Raw genomic sequence first — 18,958 nt, 5'->3', positions numbered from 1 at the left:
GTGGATTGGCAGACTTCACATACAATCAAAATTCTTTAAGAATTTCTTAGGTATGCAGGTTTCCTCAGGATGTTTTCCTTCATCTTTAAAACAAGCGATAATTCACAAAGGTTACACACAAACTTTTAGAAAAGTCACAGGCCCTTAGGTTTTTAACTTACGAACATTCGTCTCGGTAGTCCATTCCACTCCCAACTAGGCAATCGCCGCTTTTAATTATCACAGATAATAAACACAGAAGTTACAATCTGTTCCTGTTTCAAATTAGATAAAAATAACAAAAACGCCCACAAATTTTGTATGCGGATCTATAAGGGGCAAAATAAACCAATAACTACATTTATTTGTACTTTGCCAGTATTTCACACCTCGTTACATCTCTTATAGTGACGCAAAGGAATCATACGAGAGACTGCCTACGCAACACAAAGGAATGTGGGATAGAATGTGATTTTAAGATAAATGTACAACAATATATTTCTTTGGCCGTGAGTGTACGTGGGTGAAGTTTTTGTATATTATAAAAATAAGGATCTTTTCTGACAAAATAATGTAACAGACATGAAATGTCAACTGTGGGTATTATTTTCATAATTTTAAACATTAATTTAGATTGAACTAAAGATAACTAAAAAGTAGTTTTTTTGGGCGCCCAGTAACGCCTAGGAGTGCTTTAAAGCGCAGCATAAACGATGTCAGATTTACACTAATTTGCTTACTAACTTATTTAAAGAAACTCTCAATTTATAAAAGTCGTATTTTTGTGTCGTGTTTGATGCAAGGTATTGCCAGTGTATTCGTGTTATTTTTTCTCATTATAGCGTCTGCCTATTATTTTTTATTGTTAAAATATCTTCAATTTTCAACACGTGATTAAGGGATTTATGAATCAATTTATATCCTTGAATAATTCTCACTTGTAGAATTTGTCTGAATTAATGTGTAAGCGTGTGTATATAGGATTTATGAATCTTGAATAATCCTCACTTTTAGGATATTTCTGAACAAATCTGTATACATACGTATTCAATATGAACAAATAAAACAATATAGCTTGGCACGTTAAATTCAAAATTGATATTTATTCTTAATTTAAAATTAAATGTAATTACATAATCTCTTAAATTAATATTATATTTCACATATTTTATTTACAATTAACATTATTGTACTCGCTTGGTATACTTTTATTAACTGTTATAAATTACAATTCTCGTAAAATATAAAATATTAAAGCGGAGTTATTGTATTTGTACGAACGCTTGCATATGGCGACGGATATGGAACGGTAATTCATGCGTATTATCATTAATATTCTTTTATTGCTTTGAATGACGAGACGAGCGTGCTGTTCGCCTGATGGTAAGCGATACGACCGCCCATAAACAGTAGAAACACTATCCAACAACTTACATTATAAAGTATTGTTTGATATTCCACTGCGCTCGCCATCCCGAGACATGAGGTGTTAAGTCTTATTATCTCCAGTAGTTACACTGGCTACAATGTCCTTCAAACTGGAACACAACAGTGACTACACACTGCTGTTTTGCGGCAGAAATAGACATTGCGGTGGTACTTACCCAGGCGGACTATCGCATATTAGAGACCTACAAAAACAATAATCGATATTTAATTATTCATACAATTATCAATAAACATCGATTATTGCATGGATGTTTAAATCAGGAATGGGTAGATAGCTTCTACACCGTCTTTTGTTTTATGTCTTACTTCGATATTTTCCCTAATAAGGCTTCCACTGTTTATCAGTTGTCAGCAATTCATATCAATAGTCAGTTAAATGATCTTTACATTTGAAGACGAAAAATTAAATAATGTTTAAGCCTTAATGACATTTGAAATATACTTAATAGTGATTTCAATCGATTATTTTTTTAATATAAAGAAATCTTGAAATTCTTGAAGAATTCAAAAATATTTTTCATGTTTTTTGCGGTTTACCAAAAAATCTCAGATTATCGCCTTTATACTATCCAAGGGTGAATTCTCAATCCTTTTTATAAAACAAGAATTAAATTAACTCAACCATTACAAAGTTGATCACTCCGATGATTGCCTCCATTTTGAGATGACATCTTGCTGACACGTGCGTTACATCTCGTTATGTTCGGCAGCTATTAAAATAAACGAGCCGTAGCTCCTTCCAGGGATTAAACGGGATGAAATAATTATATCTTATGAGATAAAATTTCGCTGGTTGGTTATAGATATTACACACCTATCAGTTATTATGGAGTATAGTACTTTAATTTCCTGGGATTCATGTTATAGTCCTAATTATGTAATCAAATGTTATATTAAACTTAGCTTATGTTAAAATATAAAGAAATATGGTCAGGGCACCTTATCCCGTCAATAGGGGCAAATCCATAAAATTAACATTATTTAGATATCGTAAGTTTTTACTCTACTATAAATTTGGAATAGAGTCAACCAGAAAAGAATTGGTATTAAACTCTATTATAGCTCTTTTCAAAATTAGTTCAAAAGTATAATGTATACTGTATAAATACGAATAAAAAATAATATATATTTGTTTATATTTTTTAGAGCGGTGCATTCACTTGAAAAACATAAAAGATTAGCTCGTTCAAACAAAATAATAACAAAATAAGTGGAGATTTCTAACATAAATTATACTGACTATTGCTGCAATAAGGTCAAGGGGCATATTCCGTCTACGGAGGCAAATCCGTCTTTTTGCAGTTACGTCCGTTCTAATCGAAGGACAGATTTCATAAGTAATTAGGTTAATAGAAGATTTTTCGCCGCCTATATCTATATGGCTGCCAAAGCTGTCCTTCGATAAGAAGGCCCGTAATTGCAAAAAGACGGATTTGCCCGCGTAGACGATAAAAAACCCTTGATCTTACTGCAGACAATGGTGAGTATAATTTATATAAAAAATATCCACTTATAAAGACAAGATAATATTATTTTATTTAAACGTGCTAATCCATTGTTTTGCAAATAAATAAATGGACTGCTCTAAACAAAGTAAACAACTAAATGTATTTTGTGTATTATGGACTATACGTTATACTTGTGAACTGATTTCGCAAAAAGCTATAATGGAGGTATGCCAATGCTTTTCTGGTGGAAACTGCTTTCCGAATTGATAGTAGAGAAAAAATAGACGGAATCTAAATAATATTCATTTTATGGATTTAAAAAAAATAGACCATTTAATTTATGAAAATTCTTTGATTAAACACGACACAAAATAACACTAAACATTATACTTATGTGCGTAGATATTTGTTTATATTTTTTAAACAAAAACAAATACACATCACGCATTTATCCCCGGAAGGGTATGCAGAGGCGCAACCAGGGCACCCACTTTTCTCCAACTGTGCTCCGTCCCATGATGTGATAGGGGTGAGCCTATCGCCATATCGGGCACAAATTTCCGACTCCAGGCTGATACTGAGCAAAAAAAGCCAGATATCACTTTGCCCGACCCGGGATTCGAACCGAGGACCTCAGAGCGCTGTTACCGCGCATGCAGTACAACTACGCCGCGGTGCAGAAGTGGTATTTTTTAAACAATGCACCTTGATATTCTCAACCTTGTATTAAAAACAGTTAGTAACCCAGAAACAAAGCCGAGTTTGGCCTATTTTACCTCTTAGTCTTCATCGTACGGTCATACAAATAAGGCTTTTAATCTGTTAGCATTTTGCTGGTGGTAGGATATATATTATATCCGCCCGGATAGCGACCACCGTACACAAGGTGTTAAAACCCACCATAGTGGCCCAAGTAAATGTAGCGTTCTGGAATTAGCCTGTGCATATTCGATTCCAACAGGCCGGCATAATTGTGTCGACTGTCGAGGGGTAATCACTCGGTATTCTACATTCTATTGGACCCCCCTACACTTACCATCAGGAGCAGAGGGGTCACTTTGTCGTAAAAAAATAATACATTATAATGCTGGTATTTTTCATATTTCACTGATTTATATCAAGTATTGAGGAAGGCACCTTTGAACATCATTCAATAACACAAAACGCTAAATTAAATATTCACATCACCTATATGATTATTTTTAAGAATTGTTACTGTAAATTCAACTTTAACACCTGGTAACAACATTAAAAATACAATAACTCCGCCTACGTAAATACATTTTAAAACGACAATATACACAGCAAATTTACAATAGTAAAACAACGTTATCCGAAGTCACGATGGTTTTGTATGAGAATCAAAGATATTGTTACAAGAGTATATATTGTGAGTATTTCCACTTCTAACTTAGATGCTGCGGAGTTGTTTCCATGTTGCATCGCTGCTGGTGTCTCACCTGTGGAAGATATAATCTATACTATTATATAAAGCTGAAGAGTTTGTTTAAACGCGCTAATCTCAGAAACTGCTAGTTCGAATTGGAAAAGTGTTTTAGTGTTGGATAGCCCATTTATCGAAGAAGGTTCTAGGCTGTATAACAATACGCTACAACCAATAGGTGTGGATCATTAATGAAAAGTGTAAAAATTGGAAAAAATATTTCTTTTGAGAGCATCCGTTGCGTGCGCTGCGTAAACGGTTAAAGTTACGCACTAATCATGTATGATGGAATTGTTCTCTTCAAAAAGTTCTAAAAATATATTATAAAACAAAGTCTCAAAGCGATAAACTCAAAAACCAACTAACAGATTTGGACGAAATCAAGTCGGACATAGTTTAAGGTCCTGGAAGGGCCATAACTTTCTTTCCCAGGAGAATATGTAGACCTTTACCCCGTAAAACTCTCACGCTAGCAAAGCCGCGAGTAAAAGGTAGTAATCTATAATTATCTTGAAATAACATTCCGCCATATTGGCTTACACGAGTGTGTCGCGTTCCAGGATCGGGCTGTGTATTTTCGGCTCTAAACAGGGTGGCATTATATCGATTGGCGAGAGATAATCATATCTTGTTAATCGTATTCTATCTGAATGCTACTCCAATTACTATGCAACGGATTCATTATGCTGCAACCTATAAAAATATTCCATTTATGATTATATTATATATTCACATCTGTCTCCAAAGGGGTAAAGGCATGATACACCCCTTTCGACATAAAAAAATACAAATTTCTCATAGTAAAAACAGCCCGATATAAACACCTAATTACTAACGTTACACAACAAACGTATTCCTTTCAACTATTTTTTATTTTTTTAATTTATTACATACAAAATAGGTTATAATCGGGTATACATTATATACTAAATAGCTTAAAGTTTTTTTTAAAATAATTATAACTTAAAACTTGTGTTTCGGAATTAATATTAAGTTTAATTATATGAACTTTATAAAGAAAACTCACTAAGACGATTGCGATCCTTACAAAATATTTATTTAATCTCATGTCAAAGTAATGAGAAAACGTAATAACGAAACGAAAGTATAACAGACCTGATAATATTAGCAACATTAAGCTTTATGTAAGTCTAATTAAAACTCAAAATTATCCGTTTCAGTAAAGCAACGAACAATTGTCCTAGTTGTCAGAGAATTCTGAATTACTAGCATTATGAACCCTTTGTCGGCTTTACTGTTAGTCGGAATAAATTCAGTCCTTTTAGGGTTGAATCCTATTTCATTTTTGCAGATGTCGGAGCCTGGAATTTTATTTGTTAATAGTTATTTTTGCGAAACATGTAGGATGGATTTTGATGCAGGTTTCATTATGTTAAAGAATCTTGAGGAAGACATAGTCACACGCCTTTTATCCTCGAAGGGATAGGTAGAGACGCATTTGGCGGTATTCCGTCCCATGATGTGATAGGTGGCGAGCCTATCGCCATATCGGGCACAAATTCCAGACTCCGGATACTGAATAATAAACTCAATATCACTTTGCCCGACCCAGGGATCGAACCCCAGACCTCAGCACTGAATACCGTAATATAACTTCGCCATAGAGGTAGTTCATGTCTTGTTGGAGGGTTTTAAGTATTTAGAATTTATAGGTTAGAATCATAAAAAAAATATTTAACTGACATAAAAAAGGAGCTTTATAGTTCATTGGTGTTTTTATTAATAAGTTTTCAAGGAAATTCAACATTTGAAATAATAAGAATAGAGGTGAATTATTATTTTCGTATAAAAATATTAATTCCGAATATTGAATTTCGTTGTACATAAATACTTCTGAATCTGAAAAAATAACGGAAAACCTATCATGTAAATAAAATTGAAGCTAAATATTTTTCTATTTATCAAATTATTGCATAGAGAAAAACAGCCAAACTATTTGAACAAGCTACAATCATTATGCAAACTCCATACCAATCAAAAATTTGTTTGGTGGATTCCAAGGAGTAATAATGGCTTCATACTAATAACGTAGAGATATTCCCTTTTTTTAATGTGTTTAATTTTGAACGCCTGATTTTTCTGCTCTCATCTATTCGCTTAATTAGGTCAGTAACTTTACAAAAACAAATAAAACAAGAAGTAAACTAATCAACGACTTCATACCAAAAACGTAGACATATACTTCCCTTTTTCAATGTGTTTAATTTTCAATGCCCAATTTTTTTCTCATCGATTCGCTGAATAAGGCCAGCAACTTATACAAACACATATAAAGTAACCATCCAGTCTTAATAGAAATATGTACACATTTTGAATATCGAAAATACGTTAAAGGGAATTTCACCCCCGCTATGCGCTACCCAAAACAAATAATAATCTCAGGTATTACTCACTTTGCACAACGTGTACTGTGACCGAAGCGGCTTTCGCGTTGGCGGGTACACACGTGTAATTTCCAGCATGGCGGGGCTCAGCTTTGCCAATCACCAACTCACTCGTCTGTCGCCCGTTGTGCACGCTCACGCCATCTACGAATAATGCGGAATTTAAATTTCGAAGGTAGTCATTTAGTTTGTTATATTTACTTGAATTTTAGAATAATAAAAATATGTTTGCATTTTATCGCGGAATTTTATTATTATTTTCTCCTGACATTTAGAAGAATTGATGCCTTCATGGTCACGGGTCGTCAGCACAAAATTATTGGATAAAAATCCGCAATAAAATCTGATAACTAGTTTTTTTTTTATTTGAATTCGAAATTCAAATAAAAAAAACCGTAATGATATATGTACTCGAAAAAGTAGGTTCACAAATTGTCTTATTTACGGTTGGGTTAAAAGCGATTTTTTTGATTTTGCGTGGACTTAATCCAAAAGTCTATAGAGGTTTAATAATTTTAAAAATTGTACACACACATTTTAAAAATTGTAAATTCATTTATCTATTGCCCTATTTAGTATTCAAATACCACACAATTACTTTAGACAAATGAACTGCTGCTAAATTAGTTTTAGTGATTATAAGACTACGCTTTAGCAATTGGTGAGGTAGGTAGGTCGCAGTTACTCGAAAGCCAATGGAATTCAACGAAGTCAGCCAATTATTGATTAAAAAGAGATTTTATATCAAGCACAAAGGGAATTGTATGATTGGCGTCAGATTTTGATTGATAGCACGCAAGTGACCTAAATACTTGCCTTTTTAGTCCAACCCAATTGTAAAACCTTCTTTGGTTTTGTGTCGTCAAAACCGTACGCCCTATTTTGCAAAGTGATGAACGATCTGTTGTTTTTTTATGTTATTTTTTTTGTTTGTGGTATTTCCTATTTTTTGGTCATCGTCTGTAGATATTTAATTATATTTTCAAAATGTGACCTATACAATTATTTTTTTTATGAAATTCTTTTTTCAAAATCTTTTTTGTCTGTGGTTTTTACTTTTTTTCGTCATCTTTTATCGATATTTTATTCTATTTTCAAAATGTGACGTACACAGGTGTTTTCCGTACAAATCCAATTAACTAGCTTATACAAATATTGATTACTATAAACATTGTTGGTATTGTTTTGTTTGTTCACGTAATTCCCCAGCCACTTCGTCTGGATTGAACAATAAGAAAAATAAGTGGACGAACCGCGCGGATGTATGCGATTCAGAATGCTCTTAGCATTTATTTGGTTGGACATTTGGCACGAATTTTTGTTTACGAAACTAATACTGTAGGACAGCGGTAGGTAACCTTTTAGTAGGCAAGGACCATAAGATGGCAAATAAACTAAAGGCAGGTCATAGGTATAACATTAAACCTAGAAACCCAGCTTTAGATGCGCTTATTCTTAATTTTATACATTTATTTTAAGCCTTATTACAAAAAAAATACGGGCCACAAACAAAACGTTCGTGGGCCGCGTGGCGCCGACCTTTGCTGTAGAAGAAGATATATCACTTCGATCTGGAGAGATAGTTACAGAAATTATTAGACACTGAAAATCGTATATTAACTTTAGATAGATCATAGGAACTAGGTTCCATCTTTAAAGAATTGTCTTATTTGATGTTTTGAGGCTTACTTACTGATTTTTTGTAGCATATCGGGTGTTTGGTTATACTTATTAAGTAAGATATGTAGGAATGATGGATGTCTCCAAAATATCTATTCCTGTCAAAAATCCAAAAATATTCATGTGTCCTAAATAATATTACTGCTTCATAAAACAGAAAATTTAATGACAATAAACAGCTTGAACGTTAACCATCAATATTGATGAGTTTCTACGAGATTTGCGAAGAGCATTCTCCGTTCTGTCCATCCGAGCAGCGCATCGAGCAACTTGGAGATTTCTTTTAAAATTAGGTCGCCAGTTTCCATCTGGGTTACTCGTATACTTTACGTATTGTGATGGGATTTAAGTAAATAAGATATTATAAGAGGAAGATGTGTAGTTAAGGTACTATGACAATACTTCCGATACAATTAGATATATTGTAAAATACTAGCGGCTCGCCCTAGCTTCCCACGAGTAGCATTAATTATCTGGAACCAGATGCTGGCTAAACTTTCGATACAAATAGATACATTGTAAAATACTAGCCTGGCTTTCCACAGGTAGCACTAATTATCTAAAGCCAGAAGACTTCTGGCGGTCCATGAACTAACCTGAAAATTATAGTAAGGGGCTCTATTCCTTCTATGGGGGAGTTCAATTCCTTTAATTACAGGCGCTCTAATCGAATTACATGTTTGGTAGAGGTATAAGTAAAAAAAGTAAAAACAATCCAAATTGACTTGTATGGCTATCAAAGCTGTCCATCAGTTAGAACGTCTGTAAGTGCAAAGACACGGATATACACTGTAGACGGTATAAAGCCCTTTAACTATACCTTAAAATTCCATAAACATCATTCTAACGGTTCTGGAATCTACAGGGAACATATACGTTTAATTATAAATACAGATATTTTTTTAATCACTACGTCACACGGGTTCCAATTGACTATCTCGAAGTTTCCAGTGTTTCATGTAATCCAGAATCGTTACTTTTTATCGACGTTGTATTTTCATGAAAGTTTACCTTAAACCGAGCGTCAGGGGAGATATTTCCATTGTTACATCCATTGGAACATTTATATTTTATTTACATCGAAAATTAAATTCAACAAACGCTGCCTTTGCGACTGATGGAAAAATGATGTCATTTTTGGAATTCTTTCACCTCGATGTTAAGTTAATGAATTAAATTCTGGTTGGAAGTACGCTCCTTCATTTTTAGTGATTTGTTGTGACATCGAGTTATTTTATTATATATCATAGGTATTTATCGGTTCTAGTATTAAACAAATATTTATTAGGTTCAAATTGTTTGCTAGTTTATTTCTCATATCTTTTTCTTTATTATGAGATTTAACTTTAATAGCAACAGTGTCTTTATTTACTTCTATAGCATAAATTTCGGTTTTCAAGAATATGCTTAGACGTAAGGTTTACCGGATATGTTATTTCTCTTTTAATAGAAGGTAAGCCCTTTGCCGTTTACTGGACATGATTTCAGACTAGAGTTGATATAGACCAGAAAACAAAATTACATTCATACACACATATGTATCGTATATCGTATCACGCCTCGTATGTAGTATAACGCCTCTATTCCATAGGTACACAGTGGCTATGGATTGCTACTTTCTACGATTCTGGTATGCCTCTCTCGCTTCTCCTTCATCAATGTTTTCATGCATTACCGCATGAATACGAAAAACTAAATTAATTCTTGTAATAGTATTATTCACTAATATCAGATCACCTAATCACCTCTTATATTGAATATATACTTACTACTTATCAAATAGCGTACCCCTCCGCCATTGACCAAGCAAGAACATAGACAATATTTAGCAGCACCGTCTTCCTAACTCGATAATAAATATATCCCCGAATTCAAATCATTTGGCTAGAAAAATATTTACTTACTTAAATCATAGTTGATCATTCTGTTCTCGAAGTACCAGAACACGTAGGACGGTGGTTCTGTAGACCTCTTGACTACACACACCAGCCGGAGCATCGAACCCTCGTGAATTATCTTCTCTGATTCACCCACTATCTCAGCGTAGGCGGCTATTGATGAGAAATTTTTATTTATAATATTAGTACACATACACATCATTACAATCTTTTTTAGATGAAGACAAAGATATTAAAATTAAAATATTTTTCGAATTTTATCGCGGTCACGGGAGCGGCTATCCCTTCATGGTCCTCCCCATGACCATGACTGCAAAGTCTTCGAAACGAAGGAAAACCAAAATATTAAAACCGCGATAAATACCGAAAAATAGTTTAATTTAATGTCTAACATTCGCGTAGACATAAGAATTCATTGTGTTGGCAAAGATGTTGTCTTACTCATGTTTCGAACGATTTGGCATTTATTGGACATAATTCCAGACTTCGTGCTGTTACTGAGTAGAAAAATCTAGAATTTGCCCGACATGGTGACTTAACCCAAAAACTCAACACGAAGGATCTATAACTTTAATGTTAATCGTTAATATCATGTTCAGAATAATTTTAGTTGGAATATCGTATTCTGAAATCGGAATCAGCTGTTTCATAAAGTTATGTTATCTAATGCCTCAGCATGTTGGTGTTTCTAAGTAAAATGCTTAATGTTGTTAATTTGGTTAGTGTAGCTGACTACTGAAGATTTACTTATTATGATGTAAAAATTATGAATTTAATCATAATATTCAGTTTATCTCGTGTCTAATATCTAACTAATATAATGCTATCATTCTCTGTCGCTTGAAATCAGAATTCGGATGAAATAGCTCTTTGTGTATGCTTCTGCTTATGAACTGTGTTATTTGCCGTTTGCAATGCAATGTAGCCAAAATAATTACTGAGAATAATGCTACTACCAATTTCAGTTTCGGAATCAGATTTAGATGGAAGTGGGTATTTTTGTTTCTGTCCGATTATAGTTTAGCTGCTGGCGTTTTGTTTTTTTTTATTATACGGACACGGAAACGTGGCCTTACTGCACTGATTGTAAATTTACTGGGGTCCAATAGAATATCGACTGACGAGAAATGATTACTCCTCAGCAGTCGACACAATTATGCCGGCCTGTTGGAATCGGATATACACAGTCTGATCCCGGAACGCGACGCACTTACGTGATCAGACTATTCTCTTTCACTATTATTCCCTATGTATAATAAGGTAGTGCAAGTTGAAGCGAAATGCGTGTTATCTGAACCCTAATACGAAACTTCATATAGTATTTTTATACACACCTACTAAAACAAGCTTGAAGAATATACTTGTTGGTGGATGCGTCGGGACTTGACATTCATAGTATCCACCGTCAGCTGACGTCGCGAAACGTATATGCAATGCCCAATCCTGTAACAAAGATTATTATTATTTCCTATCGATAGACACTAGATAGACCAATTGAGAACGAGATAAAGTTTGCAGTCAATCTACCTCTTTGGTACTCCTGTTTATTTATAATCTCGTTGCTCAAAATATCACGGGAATTCTAAATTCAAAATCACCTCATTATTCGTTTGTTCTAATTTCAAACACAGAAACCAGTACGCGCAAATATTTATCTATCATAAACAAAATTCGAGAAACAATTTAAATTTGGAACCACCGCCAGTCAGCCGTGTGTTAATTTGCAAATTAAACAGAACAAGACAAGTTTTATCAGGGCCTCTAGGGAATGAGTCGTTGAAAGCGATTCCAATGTTGACAATAAACGGTGGTTATCAAACTGTCTAGCGTTGTCCAAATGGATTTTGGTGTTTAATTTTCATTTATAGCGTGGCCGGTCTGAGTGATGTGGGTTTTTATTGCTTTTTGTCAGGACAGTTGATAATTAGATTCATTTCGGCTTCGATATTAATTAATATTGTACTATTTTTTGACCAATGACAACATTTATTTGATTCCGTATCAATGAGTAGTCTTTGATATTACATGTAAACATTTGTGTTGGCAATATCATATTTTATGTGGCAACACTCTGTGTGCCCGAGCCAAAAAAAGGAATGGCGTGTTTGTACCGACGTGAACTGGAGAAATATTAAATTAAAGGTGTTATTGATTAATACTAATTTATTTGGTGTCTGATAAATACCTAACAATATTACAGATATAGCATCACGCCATTTTCTCTTTTGAAGAGTAGGCAGAGGTGTAACCCACATGGTAACAGCTATGTTCCACGCGAACCTACTTTTCAAGTAATTAAATGCTAGGTTTATGATAAACAAATTATTATTGCCAGTTATAATGTATATAACGGGCAACAATGATTATAAGCCGGTTTTTGTTTTACTGGCAACACTCTCTCTCTTTGGTTCACCCCAACGCGTGAGGACGTATGAAATTGAGTTTTTATAAATATATTTTTTTCATAAAATTCTAGCTAATCATTCAATATTTTGCCCTATAATATCTATAAATTTAGGTTAGTCACTCAATATCTTGCCCTATAAAACCAACATATCTTATATGTTGGCATATCCTGCTGGTCAAAAACTCCGAAATTAATAAATAAAAAAATCAACATTAAAGCTATTAAAGCACAATTGAAGAACAATCAAACACCTTGTTTAACCAACACGCCTATCAAAAGTTGTCCATAATCAATAATACAGTTCGGCATTGGCCTTTATCCAAACAACTGTCATTGCCAATAACTGAATTGGTTGGCAGCACTAATCCTGTACTGTTTAATGCTCGGATTACATTTCAACTGCATTTAGAATAATGCGCTGTTGACCTGTAGTAGCCTGATGGTACGGTTAACAGCTCTAAACTTGGCAGATACTTCAATCATAATCATGTTGAATATAAATCCGAATTTTGCGTATGTTTATGAATGAATGTATGAAAATACTTTATTGTATGCCACATACGATTTTAATACTTAAAAAAACGTAGATATTTCTTAAGTAAAGCTAAAAATAGTTGCGTGAATTTTATTGTTGATAATATGTTAATTTATAACAGCATAAATTTTACAAAATTTTATTCAGCGGTTCTATCCATTTATTAGTAACATTGACTTGTAACAAATATCCTTACTAATATAAATGTAAAATTGTTTGCTACCCTTTCAGGGTTAAATTACTGAATCAATTTTAACCGAACTTGGTATAGGGTACAGCTATTCTTATATGTATTGTACGTGGTAAAATCCGCGAGCGTAAGGCTGTATTTTCATAAAAAAATATTCATTACATCTGGGACGAACCTCTGGTCCCTCTGACGCAGCTGCGAATCCAAATACTTTAATTAAAACAAAAGGTTAGGAAACATTTTACGCAAAAAACAATTCTCAGTTCATATTGTTAGTAAAACAAAAGTTTGTTTTCAATTTTAATTTTAATCACGATTATAAATTCATTTTTTTTTTACTTTTGTTTGGAGGTACTTCGAGCCTGTTTATTACATACAAGCATTATGTTTTTTTTATGGCTTTGAATGACGAGACGAGCTTTCCCTTCGCCTGATGGTAAGCGATATGACCGCCCATAAGCAGTACGAACAACATCCAACACCTTGAATTACAAAGTAATGTTTGGTATTCCACTGCGCTCGCCATCCAAAGCCATGATGTGTTAAGTCTTATTATGTCCAGAAGTTACACTTGCTATAATGTCCTTCAACCGGAATACAACAGTGACTACACACTGCTGCTTGGCGGCAGAAATAGACATTTCAGTGGTACCTACCCAGGCGGACTCTCAAATATGAGAGACCTACCACCAGTGCTTTGTCTATTTCCAGCATGTTAATTAATGTCACATATAATATTAATTAGTTTAATAGTTGCCAATTGAAGCATAATTAACTTATACCGTGTGTACATAATTATCGTTAATGAGACATTGTTTCATAATTAAGTCGATATCGTGAAGATTATGATCTAATTCCATAGCAGTATTATCCTACTATCAGAACTTGATTCGTTCGAACAAATCGTTTTATGAAAATATATCTCTATACATGTTATAAAACAATGTCCCCAAAAGCTGCCTGTATCTGATAGATTTTCTCAAAATCCACTGAACGGATTTTTCTTGAAGAAGGTTTAAGTTAATAGTACACTACGGTTTTATGTAAGTTAACTGAAATATAACGATTACTTTTGAAGGGAATAAAAGAACTAAAAAAAGGAGTAGTATATTTTGACATCACATCACTAAAAAAAAATATTATGACGGGCCATATAAGGAACAAGGCTATCTTCGGTCACTCTACTTTATAAATAAAAGTTCTTACATCCATAATTCTAAGTACAAATATATTTACTTTCATGCTTCAAAAGTCAAAAGTAATTGACAAACATAATTTATTTTGCCAACTTAACTAGTTTTAATCAAATTTCTGTTCCCTTAAATTCTGAGTACTTTCATTTACCTGGAACTGCCGTTAGCAACTCAAATATTAATACGCTTGTTAAATTAAGTAAAGTTTACTTGGTTATTGCGGTAGACGGTAATGAACAAAACAATTTATTAGTAGAATGTTATAAATAATTTCTCATCTTCTTAGTCTATTGCTAAGGCGGCGATAGCTTAGTTGGGTGTGGAACGGACTGCCGAGACGAATGTCCGCAGGTTCAAAACCCAAGGGCGCACACCTTTGATTTTTCTAAGTGTGTATTCTTTGTGAATTATCGCTTGCTCTAACAATGAAGAAAAATATCGTGAAGAAACCTGCATACCTGAGAAATTCTCTATAATAATTTTGAGGGTGTGTGAAGTCTACCAATCCGCACTAGGCCAGCGTGGTGGACTAAGGCCTAATCCCTCTTATAAGTAGAGGAGGCCCGTGCCAAGAAATGGGACCGTAAATAATACAGGGCTGATATTATTATATAAGTCTGTTAAGTAATGACGTATATGTACAAATCGTGGCATGCTTCTAACATATAAAACGGATGGTAATGATTTTGTATCATCACTACCAAATAAAAATTATAATGAATGAAACTCTACAGTATGGTTAACCTTAGGTAAATGACAGTAATCATCTTCAAGTCTGACGTCTGTTGATAATGATCCTTATGGTAATGATGTTGATATCGTATCAGTAATGACACAAACATTGGCGTCTATTCTTGGCTATAATTACTTACATTATGGTAATTACATTATAATTTTACTGGTAGTAGACCTCTTATATGTGAGAGTCCGCCTGGGTAGGTACCACCGCAATGTCTATTTCTGCCGCCAAGCAGCATTATGTAGTCACTGTTGTGTTTTAGTTTGAAGGGTATTGTAGGCAGTAACTACTGGACATATTAAGACTTAACATCTCATGTCTCAGGATGGCGAGCGCAGTGAATTACATAACAATAGTTTGTAATTCAAGGTTGGGTATTTCTACTGTTTACGGGCGGTCGTATCGCTTACCATCAGGCGAACGGCACGCTCGTCTCGTCACTAAGACGAATATATATTTCTTTTAATAAAAGATTATGGTAATGATATAAAACTTACTTTAACATGTCTCCCGTGCGCTGAGAAGAATCGATTATCAGCACTGTAAGTTACTAAACCAACTGACAGTAGGGAATAGTCCTTTTTCCTTATCCAAGTTACCTGAAAACATAGTTCATTTGAGTTTCCATTAAACATTAACAAGTTTTGTACAAAATAGAACAATTTTCAATAAATAATTAATTTAATTTTGAAATGTTTCACTCGTTGTTTTATTATAGAACTAGAAAATTGTTGTGAATTTTGTATAAACGAGATAGCGAGCAGCTACAACTTCAAACAATGCTTCTGATTTTAGTTTAAACATGGAAATACTAGCTTTTACCCCGGCTTGGTTAAACATAGCTAGTGGAATATTTATTACAATAAAACAATTTGAAACAGGTCAAGCTACCATAAGAAGCTAGTTGAAGTTATGTCATGAAAAAAAATATTGTTCATAAAGGTTACGTCAAGCAGCGGACGAGGCGGAACAACGACGCCTGCGCTCGACTCTATGAAATCCATTCATATTATAAAAAAGTCCCCTTTTCTGTCTGTATGTTATAGATTTGCTCAAAATCTACTAGCTTTTTATGAAATTTGGTATGGAGATAGTTTAAGACCTTGGGAAGGTTATAGACTTTGTATTCCGGGAAAATATATAGCGGAATTTTATCCTGGAAAACTCCTTCACGTAGGCGAAGCCGCGAGCAAAAGCTAGTATTCTAAAGCATTAATCAGTATATTACAACTGTTTACATTCCACCAGAACCATCATTGACGTATTTTCGCGTTCCGTGTCGCGTTCCGAGATCAGCCTGTGTATGTCCAATTCCAACAGGCCAGCACAATTGTGTCACGGCCGAGGAGTAATCATCTCTTGTCCATCGATATTCTATTGGACCCCATTCCACTTACCATCAGGTAGAGTAGGGCCACTTGTCTGTACCCGTAAAAAAAGATATTTTAATATTTGCCTAGTGGAAATTGTATTTCACTAAATCTATTGGCATAGTTTTTCAAACCGGCTAGGGACCCTAATTCATATTTACAATTACCAATACCTCAGTCTCCGATATTGGCGAGGCCTTAGTAATTTATTCAACAAATAAACTTGAAAACGAAAATGGCGGGGTTATTTTTATTGGAAAATGTATGAGACATCAGAAAACCTATCAGATTTTAATCAAAGCCCATTTTCTAAATGACGTCTACACGTGGGTTTAAAGATAGATTTAAACCCAACCGAGCATGTGATGTAGATTTAACCATGTATCACAATCTAGACAAATAAAATTCAAATATCTGTAATTTTGAAATAAGAATTCCTAATCATAGCCTAGATCGTAAGTAAACCAAAGAGTTTTTTATTAATCATCTGTTTATGTATTCATATCTTAAAAAAGTCTGAGGCGAGATTAAAGAGAATGAATGTCATAGATGAAGAAATTTTGAGACAGAAATATTATACAGTATGTATTTTTAGTCGTGGGACCCATGTACTAAAATATACGTAACAAGAAAAAATATTAATGACAGAGTAAACCTAAAAAAACGAAAATAGCTCTCGAAGTGTGGGTACCCATGTTGGCTACTTTTTAGACCCATCTTATCGCTTATTATCAATAAGACCTTTAATGATCCGTTTTCTCTTCATACTTTAAACCTGGCTTTTTTATATATCAGTGGTAAAAATTGAAGATCCTTTCACAAGTTTCTCAACTAACCTCAAGCATTCTATAGGTAACTGCGTACTGAATAGGTAACGTTATAAAATGTACATGTGCCAGCGATGGTATGTAATTACAAAATATGATTTGAATATTTGAATCACAATTCTAGTCCTTATTGCTTCGTCAACTCAACACAAACATCGCTTCAGTACACCGACGTCTTAGTCTCAATTCTCATAGATATGCCTTTGACGATCGAGGTTTCAGTCACATACCTACGATATTTGATCAGTTCCACTGTCCCCAGCAACGCTCTACCCACAATACATATTGACTTTATTATATTGAATACATATATCGGAAATTACAGACCTTTTCTGGATATTACGTAATAAGAATTACATATTCCAGTAGAACAAACAACAAAATTGTGTTTGAAAGATGTAATCAAACATACTTTTGTAAACAATGATAGAATTCCAATATTTGATGGGTATGGATAGGGCCTCTTTCTGGCGAGGTAAATTACGTTCCATAATAATTCAGGTTGTTTACTGAGTAATTTTTGGATTATAAAAGCATGGATAAGTTGTATGAGCTGTTTTGGTATTTGTAATGTTTCTATACAAATTACTGTTTGAATATTTTATTCAAAATTTTACTGCTTTGTAGGTATTTCGAGTAATTCTCAACATATTGAGATCGTAATTATTTTGTAAAATCATTGATTCTAGGTTCAAGTCAAAGAATAAACAATGAAATACTATATCATTCATATGGTTTCTTGGTTTGGTAAAATAAAGAGTAAATATTCTTAATTAAAATTTAAGCATCATATTATGATAGGCTGGAGAAAATAAGCATTACTAGATATCATATAAAAAATATTGAAGGTGTCATAAACTATCAGAAACTAACCTTAAAATATTAGCAAAAGATGTTTACGAACTTCACGGCGTACTATGATAATATTATAACAATAAACGCAAATGAAACATCTGAACTATTAATTTTGATGGTTTGTTACGAATCTAAACAATCTATGCTAACATTCCAAATGATATTCAACAAGAATATCATTTATCAGATGTAATCAAAAATTAATCAAGAAACCTGACTTAAAACAAATAGGTATTTACCATGAATGAATTTATTTTAAAAATAGAAGTTGTAAATGAGTATGTGAATCCACTTGATCGTAAATCTATGACATCTACAATACTAAATGATAGGTTGGCGCTTCCACCAAGCTTATTACACATACATACATAGTACCACGCCAGTAAAACCAAACTTAAACCAATCTTAATGATCTTACAAATCACAACATTTTCATTCCAATTTTGTCAGCAGTTGGTCAAAGAAGCTATTTTGGGAGACAAATCTACAACGCAGTTGTATCTTTCCGTTTGACTTACATTATGTATTAAAAAAAAGGG

At 33.6% G+C, this 18,958-nt stretch overlaps 1 protein-coding gene across 1 annotated transcript; it reads right to left on the bottom strand.

Moving 5' to 3' along the window:
• Positions 1 to 2,634: 2,634 nt before the first annotated feature.
• LOC115454138 lies at positions 2,635 to 15,966 on the bottom strand (the record flags this gene model as incomplete). The annotated part of the gene is given in 5 exon segments (XM_037445404.1): positions 2,635 to 4,336; positions 6,735 to 6,869; positions 10,310 to 10,456; positions 11,638 to 11,746; positions 15,865 to 15,966. Coding segments are annotated over 5 exon segments (624 nt in total), but the record flags the coding sequence as incomplete, so codon positions are not given.
• Positions 15,967 to 18,958: the final 2,992 nt, after the last annotated feature.

This window comes from Manduca sexta, chromosome 5, assembly GCF_014839805.1.
Source record: "Manduca sexta isolate Smith_Timp_Sample1 chromosome 5, JHU_Msex_v1.0, whole genome shotgun sequence".
Classification (NCBI taxonomy): domain Eukaryota; kingdom Metazoa; phylum Arthropoda; class Insecta; order Lepidoptera; family Sphingidae; genus Manduca; species Manduca sexta.
Note: the sequence above shows the minus strand (reverse complement) of the source record. Positions and strands in the feature narration are given on the sequence as shown.